This window comes from Rhinopithecus bieti, unplaced genomic scaffold (genome assembly GCF_001698545.2).
Source record: "Rhinopithecus bieti isolate Rb0 unplaced genomic scaffold, ASM169854v2 scaffold_15336, whole genome shotgun sequence".
In the NCBI taxonomy this organism is placed as follows: domain Eukaryota; kingdom Metazoa; phylum Chordata; class Mammalia; order Primates; family Cercopithecidae; genus Rhinopithecus; species Rhinopithecus bieti.
Genome location: NW_016808678.1, coordinates 512,730 through 537,998, shown reverse-complemented (window position 1 = coordinate 537,998; position 25,269 = coordinate 512,730). Strand labels below are relative to the sequence as shown.

The window sequence follows — 25,269 nt, the reverse complement described above, 5'->3', positions numbered from 1 at the left end:
GGCAGGAGCAGCCATCAATCATGAAATCACTTTTACTCTGGCACAAGGTAGTGTGTAGCTGCCACAGAGATGTGGTGGAATCAAAACACCATCTAGGTGTTTTCCCCAGCAGGAAGTGGTTCACTGATAGGCAGAGCTGAGGTATGACTTAAGCCACAAAGAGAACAAACAAACCAAGCCTAACTGCATGAGCCTGGGCAGATGGGGGCAGCTCCCCACACAAAGGGCAGGCCTGGATCTAGGGAGATCGGGAAGCCAGTGGCACCCACTTCATCTGCTAGGGGACAACTTGCTTCTGTTGCTGCTGGGTGGTGTTGAAACGCTGGGCTGGACTGTGGTCGCTCAGGCAGGAGATAGATGTCCCATTGAGGCCCTGGGGCTAGGAGGGCAGAGTGTTGGTGGGATAGGTCCCTAAATAAAGGGGACATAGGTCCTCTTATAATTTCCACCTCCAGCTCTCTGCATGCCTGAGGGTATTTCCTGAAAAGTTTGTATACAATGACTGCAAATAATCAAAATGAGTAACTGTAGAAGAAAATCAGAGGTGTAAATATTAGAAACGAGGAGTAGAGTTATCACTACTAATTAGCAAATGACTTTTTTTCCTTCCCACGAAAGCAAACAAATCCATCTCTACACACTCTACTTCTGCATGGTTTTGAATTTTAAATAAATGGAATCATATTCATCTTTCATGTCTGGCTTCTGTTCAATGTTCTGTTTGTGACATTTGCCAATGTTGTAGACAGTTTTGGTTCATTTTCTTTGCCACAAAGTATTCCATAAGACTACACTACATTTTATTTGTGCTTTACAGTGTTGATGGATATTTTTGGTGAGTTGCTTCAGTTTGGACTCATAAACAATGCTGCTGTATCATCAATCTTATGCATGCATTTCCAACTGAATGAAATGACTGTGCCTTTTTTCTTTCTTTCTTTTTTTTTTTGAAATGGAATCTCACTCTCTTGCTCAGGCTGGAAGTGCAGTGGCATGATCTCGGCTCACTGCAACCTCTGTGCCGCCCCCCCGGGGGTTCAAGCGATTCTTTTGCCTCAGCCTCCTGAGTAGCTGGGATTACAGGCACCCGCCACCAGGCCAGCTAATTTTTGTAATTTTAATAGAGATGGGCTTTCACCATGTTGGCCATGCTGGTCATGAACTCCTGACCTCAGGTGATTCGCCTGCCTCGGCCTCCCAAAGTGCTGGGATTAGAGGCGTGAGCCACTGTGCCCTGCCCCTTTTTGTTTTTAAGAGATAGGCTCTTGCTCTGTTGCCCAGGCTGCTATATTGCAGTGGTGCAATTATGGCTCACTGTAGCCTAGAACTCCTGGGCTCAAGCAATCCTCCCACCTCAGCCTCCCGAGTAGCTGGGAGTACTACAGGTGTGTTCTACCACACCTGGCTGATTTTTTTTTATAATAGACATGAGGTCTTGCTCTGTTGCTGAGGCTGGTCTTGAACTCCTGGCCTCAAGCCATCCTTACACCTCAGCATCCCAAAGTGTTGGGATTATAGACATGAGCCGTGTTGCCTGGCCACTGGGTCTTAAGTTTACGTGGTATCGTGAACTGTAGTAAATACTGCCGAGTTCTCTGTGTGGTGTAGCACTTTACGCTCTCACCAGTGATATTTGAGAGTTCTCACTGCTCCAGATATTCATCAAATTGGTTTTATTCAACATCCATTATTATTATTATTATTATTATTAATTATTATTATTATTTAGAAACAGGGTCTCACTCTGTCACCCAGGCTGGAGTGCCGTGGCACAATCATAGCTAACTGCAGCCTTAAACTCCTGAGTTCAAGTGATCCTCCTGTCTTAGCCTCCTGAGTAGCCAGGTGCACACCACCACACCTGACTAATTTAAAAAAATTTTTGTAGAGATGGGGGTCTTGCTATGTTGCCCAGGCTGGTCTTGAACTCTTGGCTTCAAGCAATCCTTCTGCCTTGGACTCTCAAAGTGCTGGAATTTAAGTCATGAGCCACCATGCCTGGCCCGTTCTCAATTTTTTTTTTTTTTTTTTGTCACCCAGACTGGAATGCAATGGTGTGATCTCGGCTCACTGCAACCTCTGCCTCTTGGGTTCAAGCGATTCTCCTGCCCCAGCCTCCCAAATAGCTGGGATTACAGGCGCACGCCACTACGCCCAGCTAATTTTTGTATTTTTAGTAGAGACGGGGTTTCACTATGTTGGTCAGGCTGGTCTCGAACTCTTGACCTCGTGATCTGTCCGCCTCAGCCTCCCAAAGTGCTGGGATTACAGGCGTGAGCCACCATGCCCAGCCCAAAACCTTCACATTGCAACTTCCATCTAGCAACCTCTACTTAGCAGCCTCCACCTACCTCAAAACAATGGACCTCTGTTCCTTGTACAGACTGTGTTTCAAGTAACGGGCCAGGGGCCTGATGTTCTTCATAGTTAAACGGAATGAAACATCCAGGTTGGCCGTTCCCAGGGTCCATAGCTTGGAACACTGAACAAACATCACCAAGAGACAGAAGGTCCTTGCCAGGCCATGCTTGAGTTGTTGGTGTCTCGCAAGATGTGCCCACCATACAAAGGCGCTGGATGAACTAAAATGAGTCCCTATTCCTGGTTTGTTTCCCACCCTCCTCAGCCCAGATGGAGCCCCAGGGAAGGCCCCCCATGATGCCAGAGTCTGAGCTACTCTGGGAGAAGAGGAAGGGCCCACACAGGGGGTGCCTGGAACCACCAAGGAGCCACATGGGCCCCCAGGCCTGGGGTCAGGGAGGTTGATGGTGTGGGTTGGGGCAGCCCAGGACACCTGGACTGGCCTTGGGGCATTTCCTGAGCACTCTCAGAAGTATCTGCCCCTTCCCAGGAAGGGGGCAAAAGCCACCCTGGAGACCCAAGATGCTGGGCTCTGACTTAGAAACCACTCCACTCCTGGACTGTTAGCTTCGCTGACCTCAGAGCTCAGGCCTGAGTCCAGCTCGTCCCCGTCCATGAGGCCCCAGGATGACCTCTGACCCCTACATTTTCCCATGGCCCTCACTTGGCAACCTGGCCTCTGGTTGGGGGTCACATCCTGGACCACCAGGGGCAGGAGTGTGGTCGAGGGCACAGGGCCACACTCCTCATCCACCTTCCTACCTGGGCCCCCTCCCCCTCTCCCCAGCATGGCCAGCCCACTGCCCTCCAGTGTCCTTAGTTCTGGGCCCAGGGCCAGGTCCAAATGTGCTCTGAGTCAGGGTAGGGATCACTCATTCCCTTGCCCCGCTCTCCTCCCATAGAAGATCTGGTTCTGGGTCCACTTTACCATCTCAAGCCCAATCTGGGCAGACTCAGGTGGGGATGGTTGGGGAAGCCAGGCTCCTTCTTCTGCATGACAAAGGGTGGGGCTGCCCTCCCTCCTGGAAACACTTCAGACCATTGTAAACAGTCTCCCAATCCACATTCGCTTTCTTTTTCTGACCTCTGGCTAGCGTTGCCAGATGTGAAAAATAAGGGCGAGGTGGCTCAAGTCTATAATCCTAACACTTTGGGAGGCCGAGATGGGCGGATCACAAGGTCATGAGATCGAGACCATCCTGGCTCTACTTTTAAGTGAAACCTCGTCTCTACTTAAAAAAAAAAAAAAAAAAAAAAAAACTAGCCGGGCGAGGGGGCGGGCGCCTGTAGTCCCAGCTACTCGGGAGGCTGAGGCAGGAGAATGGCGTAAACCCGGGAGTCGGAGCTTGCAGTGAGCCGAGATCCAGCCACTGCACTCCAGCCTGGGCGCTAGAGTGAGACTCCATCTCAAAAAAAGAAAAAAGAAATAAAAATATAGGACTCTGGTGAAATTTGAATGTCAGGTAGACAATGAAGAATTTTTTAGTATAATTATGTCCCAAATAGTGTCTTGTATTTTGTCTGGTAGCCCTACCCCTGGCTGATCACCCAATTGTTTTATTTCCCCAGCAAAACTCTTTAACCAGATCACAAATCCACATTCAAGATAGAGGTCCTCTGTCTTGGGGATTGTCCCCTGCCCCAGCCTAGACCTGATCACCTGGATTGAGACCACCTGACTCCCTTTAGGGCATAGGTCAAAACTAGGCTGTAAATAATTTGAGTGTGCCAAGAACTTTGTGAATTGCAAGACCTGACTTTATATGGACATTGATCATTAACTTTGTGAGCTTCAGGAAGTTGACACGTCTCTGAGCCTCAGTTTTTTTTTCAGCTCAAAAATTGGGAGAGGTTGCCGTGAGCCAAGACTGCGCCATTGCACTCCAGCCTGGGCAACAAGAATGAAACTCTGTCTCAAAAGAAAAAAAAATTGGGGGAGAAGGTAGCCTGGATATTCCTTTCAACTCTAAACTTTAATTCTGTGAACAGCAGGGATGAGGGAGAGGATGAGGCTCCTTCCTTATTGGACAAAACCCCATTGGTACTAAATGCTCCCAGGCTCCCTTGCCTAGGAAGGTCTCCCCAGAACAGTGGGAAGTCTGGTTTCACAGCTGGGGACCACCAGCTCAGGATCTCATGAGGCCCCAGGACCCTCTGAGCAGGGGCCCAGATGCTCATCCCTGCAGGCCGGATTGGCTCTTACATTGCCCAAGTCGTTCTAGTTCCTGTCGATTGGTTGGTTGCAGCAAGGAACAAGACTCTAGGTCCACTTACCAGCAACTGGGGGAACTGAGCCTCTTGCAGAGAATGAGAGCCCCATGTCTACTCTAGGAAATGAGCTTTTTAATTTAACTGGTCAGGCCTCAACCCACATTAGGGGTTCACGACCATTGTACAGACAGCCATACCCAGCTGTTCACAGCCCAGACAGACTTGTCCTATCTAGACAGCCCCTCCTCCCAGCTCCGGGACCTGTCTGGCTGTGAGCTCCTAGGAGGTCCCAGGGGTGTGACTTCCCTCCCTCCCTCCCTCCCCACTCCCTACCTCCTCCCTCCACCCCAGGCTATAAAGCTGCCCAGGCTTGGCTCTCAGCACATCCAGCTGCCTGACACCCTCCTTCAGCCATCTCAAGGGACATTCCCATTCTGCCCACTGCTCCTTCCAGACAGTGCCATGCGACCCTTGTGGCTCTGCTGCGCACTCTGGGTGCTGCCCCTGGCCGGCCCCGGGGCGGCCCTGACCGGGGAGCAGCTCCTGGGCAGCCTGCTGCGGCAGCTGCAGCTCAGCGAGGCACCCGTACTGGACAGGGCTGACATGGAGGAGCTGGTCATGCCCGCCCACGTGAGGGCCCAATACGTGACCCTGCTGCAGCGCAGCCACGGGGACCGCTCCCGCGGCAAGAGATTCAGCCAGAGCTTCCGAGGTGAGGCCCTCCCTCCCTGCTGCCCCTGGTCCCGTGGGGCAGGTCAGATGTGCCCACTCCGGTGGCGTCAAAGGGCTCCTGGCCTTGCAGAGGTCTGTGGGAGGCTGGGTGAGGGCCATGGTCTAAAGGGCAGTGAGGTGGGGCCGGGCCTGTGAGGATGGCAGGGCCTCAGCATGCAGTGGTGGACGCAGTCAGGACTCCCGGGGTCTGTTTTCATACTGCCACTCTGGTCTGAGCTCTACTTGGAGTATATTGCTTTAAAATCATCTCACAACCATTCGCTCATGTGGAACTGGGGTATGGCTATGTCTTGCCCATCTTCCAGCATTGTGAACATCAAAATAAGTCATTGTAAATAGAAGCGTGTTTGGGTAACTGGAAAATACTGCACTTAATTTAAGTAGACTACCTGGGTTATACTTGGCTGTCAGGGGTGCAGCTGGGCCTGAATCCTCCCGCAGCCTCTCACCTCCCTAGCTCCTCAGTGCGCAGAGCTAGACCCAAGGCCAGGCTAGGATTCTGCTCCCAGCATCTCAGCTGAGGCAAACTTGCTAGCCCAGGGTCCCACAGGTGCCCCTGCATGCTGGATTGAGATGATTACTAAACAAGGTCCAGATCCAAGGGAGATTTTTAAACTGGGTTTGCCCCAGAGATAGAACAGGGGCCGGTGTCTCCTGGCCTGGCTGCCAGCTCAGTGGCCCTGCCATCCTCAGAGCTCCCCTGGAGTCCAGGGAGGCTCCGCTGACCCTGCTCTTGTCCCCAGAGGTGGCCGGCAGGTTCCTGGCGTCGGAGGCCAGCACGCACTTGCTGGTGTTCGGCATGGAGCAGCGGCTGCCGCCCAACAGCGAGCTGGTGCAGGCCATACTGCGGCTCTTCCAGGAGCCGGTCCCCAAGGCCGCGCTGCACAGGCACGGGCGGCTGTCCCCGCGCAGCGCCTGGGCCCGGGTGACTGTCGAGTGGCTTCGCGTCCGCGACGACGGCTCCAACCGCACTTCTCTCATCGACTCCAGGTGGGGGTCGCGCGGGCGCGCAGGGCAGGGGGAGGGGGCTGCTCGGCCTGGCTTGGGGGCGGGGACGCGGGGGACGGGGCGGGGCCCTCGGGGCCCGTCCCAGTCCCCGCCCTCACGCGGCGCTGGGTGTCTGTCGTGTCTCAGGCTGGTGTCCGCCCACGAGAGCGGCTGGAAGGTCTTCGACGTGACCGAGGCCGTGAACTTCTGGCAGCAGCTGAGCCGGCCCCGGCAGCCGCTGCTGCTACAGGTGTCGGTGCAGACGGAGCATCCGGGCCCGCTAGCGTCCGGCGCCCACAAGCTGGTCCGCTTTGCCTCGCAGAGGGCGCCGGCCGGGCTTGGGGAGCCCCAGCTGGAGCTGCACACCCTGGACCTCGGAGACTACGGGTAGGTGCTGAGGGTTAAACTGGTGAGCCGGAATAAAGAGACAGAGAGGCAATTAAATTTGTTTTGAAATGGACAACTTTTCAGAGTGCTCTGGGAATGAATGAGACAATGTATACAATTCTTCCTCTGACTCTTAGGAGGTCCTCAGTAAATATCAGTTATTAATTTTCAAGTTATTTGTAGCTGTCTATCCTATATCACAAACATCCAGCTTTTTGAAGTTGAGAGATGGATCATAAATCTCCATCCCAGATGACTGCTGACCCTGCTCTCTTTGCCCACACAGAGCTCAGGGCGACTGTGACCCTGAAGCACCAGTGACCGAGGGCACCCGTTGCTGCCGCCAGGAGATGTACATTGACCTGCAGGGGATGAAGTGGGCCGAGAACTGGGTGCTGGAGCCCCCGGGCTTCCTGGCTTATGAGTGTGTGGGCACCTGCCAGCAGCCGCCGGAGGCCCTGGCCTTCAAGTGGCCGTTTCTGGGGCCACGACAGTGCATCGCCTCAGAGACTGCCTCGCTGCCCATGATCGTCAGCATCAAGGAGGGAGGCAGGACCAGGCCCCAGGTGGTCAGCCTGCCCAACATGAGGGTGCAGAAGTGCAGCTGTGCCTCGGATGGGGCGCTCGTGCCAAGGGGACTCCAGCCGTAGGCGCCTGGTGTAGCCACCGAGGGACTTGACTTGTGTGTGTTTCTGAAGTGTTCTAGGGTACCAGAAGAGCTGGCGATGACTGAACTGCTGAAGAACAAATGCTCTGTGCTCTCTAGTGAGCCCTGAATTTGCTTCCCTTGACAAGTTACCTCACCTAGTTTGTGCTTCTCAGGAATGAGAATCCTTGGCCACTGGGGAGCCCTTGCTCAGTTTTCTCTATTCTTATTATTCGCTGCACTATATTCTAAGCACTTACATGTGGAGATACTGTAACCTGAGGGCAGAAACCCCAATGTGTCATTGTTTACTTGTCCTGTCACTGGATCTGGGCTAAACTCCTCCACCACTATGGACCTAAGACCTGGGGTTAAGTGTGGGTTGTGCAACCCCAATCCAGATAATAAAGACTTTGTAAAACATGAATAAAACACATTTTTTTCTGTAATTTTGTAATTTTCTATTTTATTTTAATTAATTATTTTTGAGACGGAGTCTTGCTCTGTCACCCAGGCTGGAGAGCAGTGGCCGAATCTCAACTCACTGCAGCCTCCACCTTCCAGGTTCAAGCGATTCTCATGCCTCAGCATCTTGAGTAACTGGGATTACAGGCATGTGCCACCATGCCAGGCTAATTTTTTGTATTTTTAGTAGAGATGGGGTTTTGCCATGTTGCCCACACTTGTCTGGAACTCCTGACCTCAAGTCATTCGGCAGCCTCAGCCTCCCAAAGTGCTCGGATTACAGGCATGAGCCACTGGGCCCGGCTGTAATTTTCCATTTTAATCAAAGCTCTGCAAATTGAGGAAGGAGCAGAAAGTTCTACAGAGATTAGGTCAACCTAATTGTAAAACTAAGGAAAGAGCTTGAGTTGGCCATGACTTGGTAGAGATCTTGGTTAAGTAATACGGGAAACTAGGATTAAAATGCTTTCAGGGCCAGCACCATGGCTCACTCCTGTAATCGCAGCACTTTGGGAGGCTGAGGTGGGCAGATCACTTGAGGCCAGGAGTTCAAGACCAGCCTGGCCAACATGGCGAGACTGCGTTTCTACTAAAAATACAAAAATTAGCTGGGCATTGTGGTGTGCGCTTGTAATTCCAGCTGCTCGGGAGGTTGAGGCATGAGAATCGCTTAAACCCGGGAGGCAGAAGTTGCAGTGAGCTGAGATCACACCACTGTATTCCAGCCTGGGCAACAGAGCAAGATTCTGTCTCAAAAACAAAATGAAATAAAATAAAAATAAAATGTATTCTGATTCTAGTATCTGTGGTGCCTGTCCTCTCAGAATTGATACAGAAATCTTTCTGTTCTTGACACTTTGACTTTCCTGGGCATAGTGATTGGGCTTTATTTCAATCCTACTTGCATCATAATAAAACCTGTGATCAAAATAATCATCTATACTTAGAGAAGAAAATAAAGCTCCAGAGGATCTGGAATTTATAGCTATAAGAGCTGTGCAACTGGGCGCGGTGGCTCACGTTTGTAATCCTGAGGCTTACCTGAGGTTGAGAGTTTGAGACCAGCCTGACCAACATGGAGAATCCCTGTCTCTACTAAAAGTACAAAATTAGCCAGGTGTGGTGGCACATGCCTGTAATCCCAGCTACTCGGGAGGCTGAGGCAGGAGAATCACTTGAAGCCAGGAGGTGGAGGTTACAGTGAGCTGAGATCACACCACTGCACTACAGCCTGAGCGACAGAGCGAGACTCTGTCTCAATAAGTAAATTAATTAATTAATTAAAAATTAAAAAATAAAATAGTGATTTTACAAACACTTCACACAACTGACATAACAAAGGTTGTGGCTATCTCAACTCACATTCCGATCCATCAAGGCCTTCTCTTGATTTTGAAATAACCTTAACCTACTCAAGAACAAATTTAGAAATCCTTTCTTTCTCTGAAATCTTTGTCAGTGGCTCCAGCATTCTAATTACCAAGACCGGAACCTTGCACTTGCCTAGACCCTGCCCCAATGAATGGTGCCCCCACAGATCAGACGTGGGGGCACCATTCATTGAGGCAGGGAAGGGAGGAGGACAGGCAGGTGTGGGAGTGGGGAGTGGAAAGAAGATTGGACAGGGACAGTCTCAGGAGCCAACGGGGAGTCCAGGGGCCACACCCAGGACTCTGCAGATGGTCAGATGTGGAGGTAAGAGAGCAGGGAGGGGGGATGGCCAGGCCTAGCTTTGGAGGGACAAGGGCAGAGATTATACTGGGTGGGGGTGGGCACAGAGGAAAAACCCTGGGAAATAACTAGTGGATAGAGGTTTGGGGAGAGAAGGGGAAGCCAGATGGGACAGAAAAGAACTGAGAGAGGCAGGAAGAGACCCTCCCCACCCGACCCCTGGACAGCCACAGCCTGGCGCTAGAATCAGGGACAGGGAGGTAAGGAGGATTTTTTTTTTTTTTTTTGGAGACAGAGTTTTACTCCTGTTGCCCAGGCTGGAGTTCAATGGCGCGATCTCGGGTCACTGTACCTCTGCCTCCCAGGTTCAAGCGATTCTCCTGCCTCAGCCTCCCTAGTAGCTGGGATTACAGGCATGTGCCAACACACCTGGCTAATTTTGTATTTTTAGTAGAGACGGGGTTTCTCCACGCTGGTCAGGCTGGTCTCAAACTCCCGACCTCAGGTGATCCGCCCGCCTCGGCCTCCCAAAGTGCTGGTATTACAGTCATGAGCCATGGCGCCCGGCCATAAGAAGGATATTTTTATACAGTTACAGAAAAAGATGAAAGCTCAGAAATGGAAGAGAGGTCGGAGAACCCGCAAAGCCGTGCATGTGGGGAGAGGACTGCTCAGAACTCAGAGTGGTTTGGTGCTAGAAAGGACCTGAGAGGGAAGCTTTGGTCCAACCACTCGTTTCATAGATAGGGAAACAGGGGCCTGCGGATGGGGTGGTTTGCTCCTTGATTCCCAGGGCTCGCGGTCCTCCCCGAACCCAGCCCCGCTTCCTGCGCAGCGCCCAGCAGTCCCTGGCGCGGCGGACTTGCGAGCTTGCGGTCCAGTTGTAGAGGCCACCGGCTTCCGGGAAACATCTGGCTCCGGGCCGCGAGGCATGCCGCGCTCTCGTAGCTGGGCTGGAGTAGGTGCCCTTGGCGGCCCTGGCTCGGGCAGTAAGGGACTTGGCCCTAAGGAGCGTTGGAAATGCTGCGACCCGCCCCCACATTTTTGCCCGAACGAAGACCCTCCGGGCTTTCACGGTCCGGCCTTCTACAGCGGCGGGGGAGCCGCGGCCTCTCGCAGGGCGCTCCGCGCGGTCCCTGACTGCCCGGAGCCGAGGTGCAGGCTGAATCCTGTTGAGCTCCCCATGCTACCACCCCGCCACCTCCACTCTCCTGGGGCGGGTCTAAGAGCTCTTCGCGGAAATTCAAAGCACCACCACCAACGTTTGCAGATGCTCTCTCTGCGCTGCGACCACCCTGTGCTTGGCCCAGGTCTCCCGGAGGCGTCCAGAGACTGGGCTCGTGCAGGGGGGACGGAAGAGGGTGCGCCCCAACGGATCCCTTCTCAGCCTCTGGACTTGAGCTGGCCGGTCCGGGGCTTGCAGACCTCCGGGAGGACCTGCGGGGCTAAGCAACGATCAGGAGGCCAGGCCAGGGCAGAGGACCGCCGAGGGCCACCGCGGAAGGCGCAGTCGGCTGCGTCCAGGCTGGCGCCGGCGCGGGCAAAGGCTCCAAATTGGGCAAGCTGTGGACGCAGCTCTGCGCATGTGCAGGAGGCGCTGGAGTTTCACTTTGTAACTTTTAAGTGGTCGGAACACGCCCCGCCTGGCTGGGTCCCGCCAGACACGCCGCCGCCGCAGGTACAGGGGACAGGGGGCGTGAAGGGGGGAAACGCGCCCTTCGCCTTTCCCGGGACGTGCGGGGCGGGGTCCACGTCGGGGTGCGCGCCAAGTGTCCGGTTCCGGAACGGCTCCCAGCCTCCGCAGACACCAAAGCCCCCGACCCCAAGCAGGGGTTGACGACGCCGGATTGGGTGGGAGGAGAGGGTCAGGGCAGGGGTCGCCGCGCCCTCATTCCAGCCCTGCGTTCCTCGGGACTTTCTGGCGGCTTTTCAGGACTTCCCTCTCCGAGGCTCCGACTTTTCGCTTTCAGGACTGGTACCACCTTCACCATCCCTCTCTTTGGGATTTGTCGGCGGAATCCGACCTCTCACCTAACTAGGAGCGCAGCTCTGGGATCCTCCGACCCTAGAGGAGGCCGGGCCGGGAAAGGGCCAGGCGTCCGAGTCTCCTGACGCCAGGAAGGCAGAGGCCACCCTCGGGCTGTCCCAGGGTGACCACTTCCTGCAGCCTTGGCGGAGTCCTGAGGACGAAGGCTGGGGACTCGGGAACTGGGGGGAAGGGCGGGGGCGGGACAGGTGAGGTGAGCTCTGCTAAGAAACCAAATCCGCAAAGGTTCCAGCACCTGATAAGAATAGCTGCCTGAGGCCCTGGAGGGGCCTTGGTCATTCAGCCCCAGGCAGGTGGTGTCCTCTTCAAGGGCAGGGGTGGACAGCGTGGTGGACCCCTTGACCCTCCCCTGACACCTGTCAGGTCATCCTCAAGTCTGCTGTGCCTTCAGGGGGATATGAACGGAAGCCGGAAGCCGAGGCTCCTTTTCTCTTCACACACCCCCTTCCTTTGTTTAGTATGGGGGCAAAGGTCTCTCCTAGCTGTTCATTGGGCTCTAACCGAGAAGACGTCAGGTGGGGTCCTGCCCTTGTGTTTCCCATTAGCTGGAGGGGTGACTTAAAATAAAGGCAAACAGCTTCTAATTGCTTGCTAGGGCCGGTCCTGGACTAAGTGCTTTACAGGTGTTTGGGGTCTGTGCCTCCCAACAGCCCCGTGAGAGAAAGTGATCACTCGCATTTCCAGGCCAAGGAAGCCAAGGCATGGAGTGGTTAGGCTGCTTGTCTGAACTGCGTGGTGCTGAGACCCTAACTCCAGAGCCTGCTCACATAATCCCTGAGCCACACTGCCTCTCATTTCAGCCAGGGGCTGTGTCATTTCTTTTGTGCTCCAGGGTAGAGGTAAACAGTTGTCTGGGTTACTGGGTCCTGTTTGGTGTTGCCATAACGTTTACTCTGCAACCTTATTCTGCATCTGAAAGACCAGAGTTAGCTCCTGAGGCAGAAGGCCTGGAGCAGCTTGTAGTTTTGCTATGGTCATCACAGGATTGAAAGATTTGGTGATGATAAAATTACCCTGAATTTGTACGGGCCTTCTTGCAAGAACCAACAATATCCATATACTTCCTGCAGCATTGTGCTGGCATTTCTAGAGCTTGTCAAGTTGGTCACCAGGCCAGTCTTTGCTGCCAATGGAGACTGGGCAGTGGGTTAGCATAGGTGGTTTACTTTGGCAAGTTCAGACAGCTGTTGGATTTAGCCATCTCCCACTGGCCACAGTCAGATGCTTGCATGCACATGGGTTGAACTTTGGGTTGGGAGCGTGAAGTCACCTGCTGCCCACTCTGGCTTTTGGGCCTCAGCAGTAATTCTTGGCTTTCCTACCCTCAGCATATTAAGTGGGAATAAGGGGATGAATGGAGAATTTCTGGAAGGCACAGATAAGTGCTAGGCGTTCACATACATCTAGGATGACTGAATATTCCCTGGGGTTCTCAGCCAGGCGGTGCCACTGCAACCACAGTGCCTAGCTGCTGGTTTGGCCTCCTCCACATAGCTGCCAACTGGGTGCTCCCCTCCCCCTGCCTTCTCCTCAGTCTGGCAGCGCTGCTTCATGGTGTCTGTGTTCTCAGCTGCCCGTGCACAACATGCCTGTTTGTGAAGATGCAGAGGAGCTGTCCTGTTGAGAGCCAGAGGGATGGAGCTGTTTCAGTGGGATCTGGACTTTACATGTCTAATGGGCAGGCACAGGCTGGGACTGAGCTGAAGGGTCTAAGAGAGACTGTGGATCCCCAGAGCTGTGCCCTAACCTGGGTGCTCATCGGAGAGGGCAGACAGGACTGGCCACCTGAACTTACCTCCATCTCAGGCTCATAGTATTTGCTAGCCACCTCCCTGAGTTCTTATCAGACTTTGTCAAACCACCCTGGGAAGCCTATTTGGCAAGAGACAAGTGACTTAGAGGCATAACTGGGGCTGGAGGGGGAAGAGGAGGCACAGGTATTTCCCTTCGCGGAGGCCTCTCTCCTTCTCTGCAGTCCTGGTGAGGGTTTGCCACTCCCAGCACCACCACAGCACCCTCCCCTTTCCAGGGACAATGCTCCCTCTGTGAGCATTTTATGGGATGTTTTTTCTTTCCACTTCACTTCTCAAGCCTTCCTTGTTCATGCTGCTGTGTTCCTTTTTCCTAATTCTAGCTCTTGGGGAACCTTGGGGAGCCTCCCCAGTAGCACTAGCCCTTGGGGCCCAGGTGAAGTCCTTTGCTTGGGGTCCTACCATGAGCCCACAGCCTCCAGGGCTTCTGTGGGAGAGGGCTGCTCCCCTAGCCCCAGCAGGTCCTTGAGTTATTGGTGAAGAGGAGAGAGGCTGGGTCCGCAGGTGGTGCTGGCTGAGGAAGGAGGAGTAGGGTCACACAGAGGAGCACTGACGGATGGAGAGCCAGTTCTGGGAGTTTGGGGAGAGATCCAGGCAGGAGGGAGCCCACTGGGCAGAACGTAAAGCTCCATATGGGCAGCATGCATACACGGGTGTGTGCTGGAGGGTTTCCATCCAGACCCCTACACTGGAAAAGGGTGGCTCCCATGTGATGCTGGGTGTCTGTGATCCTTCAGGAAAGTCTACAGGCTGGTACCCCAGGACTTCCTGGTCAGGAAAGCCCTGCAGGAAATGAGTGTTAGTTCTGAGGCCTGGCCCTTCGCCGCTTAGGAGGTACTGGGGCTGCTTTTGCCTTTGCCAGAGACAGCTCCAACTGAGGACCTCCCCAACGGGTCCATCCACAGTCCTTCCTTCCCCTAGCATCTGGTAAGTGTGGGGACAGGAAGAAGGAGGGGTAGGTGGTGGCCTCAAAGTGTTGGGCTGGGGTGTTCCATTGGGCGGTACCACTGGGTGGGGTTTAAAGGGAAGCCAAGAACATCTGTGTTCCAGAGGTCACTCTTGTGACTGTGTTCAGAGCCAGCAGCCCCATGACTCTGGCATCACAACCCCTACTACCTCCAGCCATTGCCAAGTCTCTTAGAAGGTTGAAAAAGTGACTTGGCTCTCTGGGGGATGCTCCCATGCTCTTGGACTTTCCACTTATTCACCCTTCCTATACTTCCTGTCGTGTGTGTATGTGTGTGTGTGTGTGTGTAGGTGTCCATGTGTGATTGTCCCCAGCACTGCAGGCCTAGGGGTTACCCAACATACCCCACCAGCACTACTGGTATCCAAACATCTGTTTGGGTTCTCTATATCTTTTCTTCTTGTTCTCAAGATCTTTGTCCCTATAACAGCTAGAAGCACCAGACTTAGCAGAAATCCCCTGGGAATTCTAGATTTACCAGATTTGGGCAGATGGGATCTTAAGCAAGTCCAGGTTGAACATGTGTTCTGGCCCTTCAGCCACAGCGTGAGAACTTGGACACTAACTCCCGGGCCTCAGGTGTCAGGGGACAGACACTGGAGATTTCTGTTAGCTTCACCAGGGGCACCAGGAGCCTCAGGAAGGAAAAGTCAACAACCCAGCCTGGAGCAGTGTTTGCTTTGGAAATGCTGGGCCTTGCAGTTAGACTGATGGTACCCAGGAGGGGTATGTATGTGTGAAAGGGCAGAGCTGGCAGACCCAGAGGTCCCTGAGAAGGCCTTGGAACTCCTGACTCCCTCCGCCTCCCTACCCTAGACCACCCCCTTTGCTTTCTCCTCTGTGGCAAAGTAAAAAGAGAACTGGCATCTGAGAGTCAGGACACTGGGTTTGGGATTCAATTCTGCCCTGACCAGCTCCTTAACCTTAACCTTGGGGCAAGTTATTAAACCTCTGAGGCTTAGTTTCCAAGTATAGCAGATGGACCCATCTCTGAGGTCCCAGCTCTGACATTCTGTGAGCAGTGGGAGTGAGGTGTTGTCTGTGGTTCGTGGATGGACCATCGTGAATACTTGGATGTTCCCTTCTTCCCTGTTTATCCCTGTATTTTCCTCTTGCCTTTGTGTGCCTTTCTCCCTCTCCCCTGCCTGTACTGCAGATCTGCCAGTGGCTTCTGCAGGAGTGACTTTCCCAACATGAGTCCTTGAGGCTAGAGGAGCTTTAGGACTTCTTAAGTCAGCAGCTGCAGCAACTCTGTCCCTCCCTTACTCCATGTCACCCCCTCTGGGGATCTGCCCACTGTGTCCTGGATGAGCCATCCACTCTGACCATCTGATCCCCCGAGATTGTCCCATAATGGAGCCATTCTCTGTGGACACCGCCAGGCACTCAGAGGTCCAATGTCTGGCTCTCCTGGACTCCTTGCTGCTGGCTCCCTGTGCCCGACCAGTCCCTGGGGAAATGCCCACCTTTGGTTCTGCCAGCACTGGTGGGAATCTGCAAGAAATTTGAGCGCTGAACATCTGTCTGCCTTGTTCTGTTGTCCTGTGCTCCAGGGAAGACAGGCATGATGGCGGACTCCCCATTCCTGGAGCTGTGGCAGTCCAAGGCGGTGTCCATCAGGGAGCAGCTGGGCCTCGGGGACCAGCCCAATGACTCCTATTGCTACAACTCGGCTAAAAACAGCACCGTGCTCCAGGGAGTCACCTTTGGTGGCATCCCCACTGTCCTGCTCATAGACGTCAGCTGCTTCCTGGTGAGAGCCCTCACAAGTCGTGTCCTACTGCCTCAGTTATTTGTTTAAATCCCCCGCCCAGGGCCTTCTGGGAAACTTAGATGAGAAGTCAGACGTAGCTGGGTTTAAATCCCTACTCTGCTGCTTACCAGCTCTGTGACTTGGACGTGTTACATAGCTTCTGTGCACCTCCCCTTTCTGCTCCGGAAATGGAGATCATAATTCCTGCCTCAGAGGATTTTGGAGATTGGATAAGGCCAAAATACTCACATAGCTATGCCTGTGATTATTACCATGATTGCAGAACTCTCTGCCTGTCATGTCTTTAAGGCCCTTGGGAAGGGTCATCTCAAGGGGTTGAGAAATGTGAATGGAGAGTACGGACTAGAATAGAGCAGCTGCAATTCCCAAGTGTCACCTCCTGTTCCCCTCTGGCATCCCTGGGGTTTTTAAAGAATCGGAAGCTGGGCTGGGTATGGTGGCTCATGCCTGTAATCCCAGCACTTTGGGAGGCTAAGGCGAGTAGATCACCTGAGGTCAGGAGTTCGAGACCAGCCTGGCTAACATGGTGAAACCCTGTGTCTACTAAAAATACAAAAAATTAGCTGAGTGTGGTGGCGCATGCCTGTAATCCCAGCTACTCTGGAGGCCGAGGCAGGAGAATTTCTTGAACCCGGGAGGCGGAGTTGCAATGAGCCAAGATCATGCCACTGCACTCCAGCCTGGGCAACAACAGCGAGACGCTGTCTCAAAAAAAAAAAAAAAAAAAAAGAATCAAAAGCTGATTCTCAGAGCGTGCCTTCAGCAGGTGGCCTTTCTTTAACGTAGATCTCCTTGTTCACAAGGATGCCTCCAATTTGAAACATGTCATTGTTCTTCCTTATGCAGACTCAACGTTAGCTGGCTGAGATTTATTGGGGTTAAAGTGCCCCTTCTTTTCACAAATGCCATGGGCTGGCCAGTGTCTCTTGATGCTGTCTCCTAACATGTAGCAGAGACCATCTGAATGAAGGGGGCAGATGGCTCTGATGGAGTAAACACCCTTGGACTGCTTGGAGCTGGAGACTAGGCTTGGGTGGGGAACGTGGGGAGGGTGGCTTAGGGTAGCAGGGAGGAGTAGACAGTGGTGTTGGGGTGGATTTCAGAGTTGGTGGGATTAGAGGAGGGTGGCCCTGGGTCTTCAGGGTGGGGAGAGTTTGGCCAAGGTAAGGAGTAAAGAGAGGGGGGCCTGGGCAGGGACCCTAGGTGGGCTGGGTGGGTATTGTTACAACAGTGTTGGTTGAGAAGAGAGTCACCCTCTACTGGAGTGTGCTGCTGAAGGTTAATTTTTTTTTTTTTTTTTTGAGACAAGGTCTCACTCTGTCACCCAGGCTGAAGTACAGTGGCATAATCACAGTTCACTGCGACTTCCTCCTCCTGGGCTCAAGCAATCCTCCCACCTCAGCCTCCTGCATAGCTCGGACTACAAGCACATGCCACCATGTCTGGCTAATTTTTGCATTTTTGGTAGAGATGGGGTTTCACACCCTGTTGCCTAGGCTGGTCTCAAACTCCTGAGCTCAAGTGATTCACCAGCCTTGGCCTCCCAAAGTGCTGGGATTACAGGAGTAAGCCACAGGGCCTGGCCAGGGGTGGGTTTTTATTGCAGTAAGTTTTGGGGTGGGGGAGCAGGGACACATAAGAGCCAGAGGGCCCTGGAGAGCATGGGTTTGTGGGAAACGTCTGCACTGCACAGGCCAGGGTGGCAGCTGCTGTGGACAGGAAGGGCAGGCACCTGCTGAGCAGGTTTCGTGGTTTTCCTACAACACAACTCACCTGCCTTTGAAAATATGTCACCAACTTCCTGATTCACCTGAAGAAAATTCCACAAGAACTCAGTGCCTCTGGGGTTCAGGTCTTCTGGATTTCCTTTAGGAAAACAAAGCCCACCTTCAAAACCCCTGTTTCTGATCAGAGCAGGCAGGGATGTGCTTACTAAGATTTATTTCTCTACCTCCCTGAACCTCAAAGAGAGGGACCCTGTCTAGGGAGGGAAGAGAGGCAGGAACATGGCAGGGAGCCTGCCAAGGTGGACTGTGGGGAGTGAGGACAGTCTAGAGTCTACAGATGTCTAGAGCTAACCGGCTTAGTCCAGCCCTGAGGTTGCCGTTGGACACAAGCTTGCTGAGGTGTCCCAGCTTATGAAGGCTGAGCCAGCCTGAGCACAGGTTCTCGTGGGGCCTTGCTGCCTGCATGCATGCTCTGTGCCTGCGGGGCCTGCCTTCAGGGGAACCAAACTCACAGGAAAAATCTGACCGTTTCTGGCTTAGCCTGAGAAGGCTGTGCTACCTTGGTTCTGTAATTTAAAATGAAATTTCTGGCCAGCGTGGTGGCTCACGCCTGTAATCCCAGCCCTTTGGGAGGCTGAGGCAGGGGGATCACCTGAGGTCAGGAGTTCGAGACCAGCCTGACCAATATGGTGAAACCCTGTCTCTACTAAAATACAAAAATTAGCTGGGCATGGTGGCAGGCATCTGTATTCCCAGCTACTCTGGAGGCTGAGGCATGAGAATTGCTTGAACCAGGGAGGCAGAGGTTGCAGTGAGCTGAGATCATGACATTGCACTCCAGCCTGGGTGACAGAGCGAGACTCCATCTCAAAAAAAGAAAAAAGAAATTTTCTGTAAAGTGAAGAAGGATACTGATTCCTGGGACTGCTGTGAGGCCAGACCTTACCCTCCTGCTTAGGGGCCACTGAAGGCAGATCAGGGCCTGAGGCTGGGTCCTTGTGGTATCACTGCTGCCTTGAGAGCAAGAGACAGGGCTGACGTGCATAACTAGGCAGGCTCCAGGCAAGCTTGGCATCAGCGCTGGCAGCCTTGGTGGCGTGGGCACAGGTGACAGGAGCTGGTGAAAGGGTGAGCAAAGCATCTAGGCTACTGAGCTGTGTGGCCTTGGGCAGCTCAGCGCCCTCTCTGAGCCTGTGTGTTTTCCTTCTAGCCCTGCTGAGTGCAGGCAGGTGGGTTTTACCCCTGAGACCACTGTGTCTTCTAATGAGAAGCCATCCAATATGCTTTTACTTGGTTTATTTTCTATTTTTAGTTCTTAATCTTGGTGTTTTCCATTATAAGAAGAAGATTCTGGGACTATGGCCGCATTGCTCTGGTGTCAGAAGCAGACAGGTAAAGATATATCACCTAGGCTATGAGCATGCATGTGCGTACGTGTATATGAGTGTGTGTGTACATATATGTGTGTATAGTGTGGGTGTGTCCCTGGAATGGGCTGGGGGCTTATGAAGCCCTCCGTGTGGGCAGGACCCACACATGACACTGCTATTAGATTGTGTTCACTGAGTGTATCTACCTGGCCTGTACCAATAGCTATTCTCTTTGCTCTTCACCACAGACCCATGAGGTCAGTCTCACTACCCTCATTGTGCTCACAAAACCAAAACCAAAACCAAAACAAAAACCCAGGCTTAGATGCTCAGCTCCCTCAGGGCTTCTGTTGGGCCAAGGCTGTGAACCTTATTGGCCTCGAACAGGTTGCTTTAGATACTGAGGGCTTTCATCATCCTCTGAAGAGGATGCCCATTTTCTTTCTCACCTTGAGTGTTTTAAGTGATTATCTTTGAAATTAATTAGCTTGGGGCCAGGGCTGGGTGAGGATCAAGAAGGGCAGCAGAGCCGTCAGGGAACTGCCCCACCCTCCTGCCAGGTCAGTGCCGGCTTTGGATAAGTCTGTTACAAAGCACAGGCTCCCTCGGCTGGGCCTCGGGTCCTTCTAGTTCTGCGTGAGGCTCTAGGATTCTCTGTTCATATCGCCTGAAGGGTGACAGTGAATTCTGGATTTGCACAACCTGACATTCCAGCTCCAGCTGGCTGTTTGCACCCAGGATCTTGTGTCAGATGTGGCAATAGGAAGTGAGTGATGAAAACTCAGGCACTGGCCCCAGCTGCCACCCAGAGCCTCCCCTGGGGCTCTTCAGGCAGACCCTCCACTCTCGGGCCCCTCCTGACATGTGGCCTGAGTGGCAGGATCCTTTGAACTGGGAAGAGGAGAGGTGTACCTGAAAATGCACCATCCTTTCCCATGATCTCTGCTCTGGGATTTGCTAAAGCCTGAGGTGATGACCTTGGGCTGTTGGGGAGAAACTTTTGGGACATCTGATGCCTTTACGGCACATTCAGCTAGAAGTGGGGGCCATGTACTCTGGTTGAAAAGACCACCTGGGGATCAGAGGGCCCTGCTGCATCCCTGGCTGTGCAACCTTGGTCAAGGCCCCAAACTTATTAGGGTCGGTCTCCTTCTGTCGTCTCTTCCCCATGAGGTCACCTTGAAGGTCAAAAGGGACAGTGTCTCTGCAAAGGCTTTTAAAGTTAAGTCTCGTCATGTGTTTTCTCTTTAGCAGGGGAACAGTAGAACCAGGAATAGGAGACTAGAGAAAAGGAGTCCAGCGGGCGCGGTGCTCAGCCTGTAATCCCAGCACTTTGGAGAGGCTGAGGCGGGCGGATCACGAGGTCAGAGATCGAGCACCCTCCTGCTACACGGTTGAAACCCCATCTCTACTAAAAATACAAAAAAAAAAAAAATAGCCGGGCACTGGGCGGCGCCTGTAGTCCCAGTACTCGAGGAGCTGAGGCCGGATGAGAATGGCGGAAACCGGAGGCGAGAGCTTGCAGTGAGCCGAGATCGCGCCACTGCATCAGCCTGGGTGCGACAGAGCGAGTGACTCCGTCTCAAAAAAAAAAAAGAAAAAGAAAAAAAAAAAAGAAAGAACATAAGAAGATATGAGAAATATGGGCGCGGCGCGGGGGGAAAGCAAAATGGAGTCACAGCCAGGCATGTTGGCTCACAGCTATGAATCCTAGCAGCTGTTGGAGGCTTGGAGGCGGGTGTGATCATGAGGTCAGGAGTTCAAGACAGGGCCTCTGGCAAGATATGAAACCCTGTCTCTATTAAAAATAAAAAAATTAGCTGGGCATGGTGGCGGGCGCCTGTAAGCCCAATTACTCAGGAGGCTGAGGCAGAGAATTGCTTGAACCTGGGAGGCAGAGGTTGCAACGAGCCAAGATTGTACCATTGCACTTCCAGCCTGGGTGACAGAGCCATCTCAAAAAAAAAAAAAAAAAAAGGCCGGGGCGGGGCTCAAGCCTGTAATCCCAGCACTTTGGGAGACTGAGACGGGCGGATCACGAGGTCAGGAGATCGAGACCATCCTGGCTAACACGGTGAAACCCCGTCTCTACTAAAAATACAAAAAACTAGCCGGGCGAGGTGGCGGGCGCCTGTAGTCCCAGCTACTCGGGAGGCTGAGGCAGAAGAATGGCGTAAACCCAGGAGGCGGAGCTTGCAGTGAGCTGAGATCCGGCCACTGCACTCCAGCCTGGGCGGCAGAGCGAGACTCCGTCTCAAAAAAAAAAAAAAAAAAGAAAAGCAGTCACATATTGCAAACACCTCAGATTTATAGCACATGGGGTATTTTTATGGGAGTACTCGCAAGAAAGGATTTGATTACAATGCCACAATATAAAGTGCCATCATTTGTCCACTCTAAAACATATGTTTTGACATTTTCTCATCTCCGAAATTGGGAGGCATCTTGTTATTGGTGGGTGGTCATAGGTTATTTGGCAGCATTTTTTCTTTAGCAGTTCATAAAATAATTATGCAAATTACAACCAGTGGTATCTTAGATTTGATAAAATATAGTATTTATTCCAAGTTTTATTTGATAATATTGGGAAATATGCTATAAATTGGCAACCCTTTGAAGTCACTTTAGCTAGACCAGTCACAATGGTATGGTTTCTGAGTGTTGACCCCTTGCTGTTCATCCCATATAACATAGAGTTTTATACCATGCCTGGGAATGGTCATTGTCCTTGTCTCTGTCTTTCACAGAGTGAGTTATATTTTGTCTCAGCCATTGAGGGCTGGTAGCTTTGCTTCTGAGCTCCAAGAGTCAGCAAAATACTGGACATGATCTTTTTGACTCTTTGACTTTTTTTTTTTTTTAAGGAATTATCTGTCATTGTTTTTCTTCTTTGTGTCTCTAGCGAGTCCAGATTTCAGAGATTGTCATCAACTTCCTCCTCAGGGCAACAAGACTTTGAAAATGAGCTGGTTGGTATCTAAGGAACAGTTGTGGTCATGGCCAGGTGGTGGGGACTGGCAGTCATGGTTTTGGGGAGGGAGTAGGGTGGATCTTGAGTGCCAAGTGCTGGAGAAAGTGTTTTCTGCATCCACGAAGGCACCTGAACTTGCGAAGTACCACAGGAGAGATGGCAGCTGGATGACCGGGGATCTTGAGACTGGATGAACTTGCAGGCGGGAAGGGCTATGGAATCCCTTGGGCTTCTCCAGCACTTCTCTCTCTTACATGTATGGCTTTGTGTGACAGTTAATTATGGACTTGCCGGCTGGATTATGAGCCAGATGTGGGCAAGAGCCCTGCCTTCTCCAGCCCTGTTCCCCAGCGCCTGATGCCTAGTAGGTGCTTAGTCATTGCTGAATGAATTATTGAACAAATATTTGTCTTTCCTAGCTGGATAACAGCCCAGCTTTAGGGGTATTAAGTTTAAGAGATGTGAAGGACAATAAAACCTACAGACACCCTTTCCCCCTAACAGCCACTCCAGCAGACCATCCAATCCATTAGGCTTGTTTCCTCTCTTTTGCCTCACCTCTTGGTCAGTGATTGTAAACAATCAAACAGCAGCCCACATCACTTTCCCCAGAGCTGCCCTGAGCTTTCATCCGATTTGATCTAAGTTTTGTGATTTGACCACGAGGTTGTCAAGAGATTTTAGCAGGAATTCCAGGCATGTGGTGTATATTGTGAAGTATTGGGCGCATGCTTGCTGAATATGGGATAAAAGCACTGTTTTTTGTACAACAGGAGGTTAAATGGTTATTTAATGTCAAAGACAATAGTTACATCTGCCTCCCAAAGACACAGATGTTGGAAGCTAATCCCTGTTCTCTCCGTTTCCAGGGATGCTGTCCCTGGCTGACTGCCATCTTCCGTCTGCAGTAAGTACACTATGGGGCAGCTGCTGGGGGGCCTTTGGGCTGGTTTTTTTGGGTGTTTGGCCAGTCAAGAGGCAAGAGCCAAGACACTTGATCTTAAGATGGGGTCTCTTAGATACTTTTCAGTTAATGTCCAAAGCAGTATGTGAGGGGTGAGAATCAAGGTGGCCAGGCAGCCCCTGGGGTCAGGGGCAGAGGAAGGAGGCCTGTAGGATTGGAGCCTCCATGCTGGAGGGCACACAGTCCCTGCTGGAGCCTGGAGCTTCCCAAATTGAGGTGGATCCCAAAAGTTCTTGAAGGTAGAGATGAACTTTATTTATTTCAACATATTCAGTGGAAATCATATGTTCATCTCTCATAATACTGCACAAACTAAAGCTATTTTTTTGCTTTAATTATTCAACTTAATATTTAGTTGAATAAATTAGATGTCAATGGAAGCTCTCCTAGGCAGGTTTGCCTGTCTTTGAATTAGTGAAAAGTGAAGAAATATAATACATTCAATTCATTTGGTTACAAGTTTTCTTTTTTCAATGAGGCCCATGGAGAGAAATCTAAAAGATTATTAAAGGTGATTAAGAGCCAGTTAGTTACCTCTCATGTGGTGGAGGGAGCCAGGAGGCGGGGACTGATGTGAGTCTTGGTTCTCACCTGCTGTCATATTCCATCGAATCTAAGAAGTCATTGTTGTAAGATGCATGTTATTTTATATAGCACTAAGAACAAGAAAATGTTGCCAGCTAAGCTACCATCAACTATCACGATAGGATACACCTCATTTCAGAGGAGTTGAAATATGCGCGGCTGCAGTGGCTCACGCCTGTAATCCCAGCCCTTTGGGAGGCTGAGGCAGGCAGATCACGAGGTCAGGAGTTCGAGACTAGCCTGGCCAACATGGTGAAACCCCATCTCTACTAAAAATACAAAAATTAGCCGGGCTTGGTGATGGGTGCCTGTAATCCCAGCTACTCGGGAGGCTGAGGCAGGAGAATCACTTGAAACCGGAAGGCAGAGGTTGCAGTGAGCCACGATCACCCCCACTGCCCTCCAGCCTGCACGAAAGAGCAAAACCCCGTCTCAAAAAAGAAAAAAAAAGAAAAAAAAAGAAATATGAAAATGACATCTTAGAATTGATGAAATGTGGTGGTTATAGGATGTTGAGTAAGTCCCTCTTTCTGGACTTCAGTTTCCCCAACTGTAAAAGGAGGCTGAGGATAACATGTGCTCAGGCTAATTCAAAGGAATGAACACATGCGAGAGCATGTTGTAAATAGTCGATTTGGTAGGAGTTGTTCCCAGGGGAACTGGTAGGAGACAGAGCCCTGTGGCAGACAGTCAACTCTGGTCTGGAACAGGAGGAAGCAGGAGGTGAGTTAGTTTATTTAGAAATGAGAACAATGTAGTTCATTGCAAAGCTTTGTCTTCTAGATAAATAGTAATCATGACTCATATGAACAGGCATATTTCTGAGCATCTGCTGATACCACGTACAGCACTAGGTGTTTGATGCTTATTATCTCTCATGAGCCCCTGTTAAGCCAATGAGGTAGGCAGTGGGCAGTTTCCTTGCTTGAGGTCAGAGGCAGGTAAGCCACGTGACCTGCTTACCTTTCAGGTGGAGGCAACTGCGCTGAATTGCATTGTGGTCTGACTGTAAAGCCCACGCTGACATCTTTCAGATCTGCCTTTCTATGATGCAGCCCTTGCCTCCCTGAGCTCTTCCCAAAGCACTGCTTTCCCAGCCTAGAAGCAGTGCCTTCAGGGAGTGGGAAAGAGCAGAGTGCCCTGCCCCTTCTCCCTCTGTAGCACAGAAGTCCAGCTTGTGTGAACCTGGAATTTTCTGAGTCCCCAGTGGACCCAGAGCCTCCAAGTGTAGCACTGCAAGGGTGGGAAAGGGTGGAGCAAGTCACCTCCCCATATCTGGGGACACAGGGAGGAGGCCAGGGTGGTAGGATAGACTGGGACTCTTGGCTCTACCTCAGGTCTCCACTTGAGGGGGAGATAGGAAACAGGGTGGGGGCCTGGGCATATTCCCAACTTTATTCTTTTTTTTTTTTTTTTTTTTCTTTTTTGAGATGGAATCTCACTCTGTCACCCAGGCTGGAGTGCAGTAGTGGGATCTCAGCTCACTGCAACCTCCACCTCCCAGGTTCAAGCAATTCTCCTGCCTCAGCCTCCTGAGTTGCTGGGATTATAGGTGTGCACCACCACACTTGGCTAATTATTATTATTATTATT

The 25,269-nt window shown here is 52.0% G+C and overlaps 2 protein-coding genes across 8 annotated transcripts in view; both read left to right on the top strand.

Annotated features, from left to right (window-relative positions):
- Positions 1-3,759: 3,759 nt before the first annotated feature.
- LEFTY1 (left-right determination factor 1) lies at positions 3,760-7,769 on the top strand. Its single transcript, XM_017887003.1, has 4 exons — positions 3,760-5,284; positions 6,048-6,294; positions 6,439-6,678; positions 6,965-7,769. Exons 1-4 carry the CDS (start codon positions 5,035-5,037, stop codon positions 7,326-7,328), a joined length of 1,101 nt encoding a protein of 366 aa, XP_017742492.1. The 5' UTR covers positions 3,760-5,034; the 3' UTR covers positions 7,329-7,769.
- Positions 7,770-9,967: 2,198 nt separating this feature from the next.
- TMEM63A (transmembrane protein 63A) overlaps positions 9,968-25,269 on the top strand; it is a 41,876-nt gene continuing 26,574 nt past the window's right edge. For 2 of the 7 annotated variants that reach the window (XR_001888172.1, XM_017886963.1), the window contains exons 1-6: positions 9,968-11,138; positions 11,431-14,245; positions 15,839-16,038; positions 19,099-19,178; positions 22,059-22,125; positions 22,997-23,034. Coding sequence is in view for 4 of the 7 variants with exons in the window: in XM_017886963.1 (XP_017742452.1) it covers positions 15,850-16,038; positions 19,099-19,178; positions 22,059-22,125; positions 22,997-23,034 (374 nt within the window). In the remaining 3 variants the exon portion in view is untranslated. The remainder of the gene's footprint in view (positions 11,139-11,430; positions 14,246-15,838; positions 16,039-19,098; positions 19,179-22,058; positions 22,126-22,996; positions 23,035-25,269) is intronic. The other 5 variants (XR_001888174.1, XM_017886966.1, XM_017886965.1 and 2 more) reach the window with 3 other exon arrangements.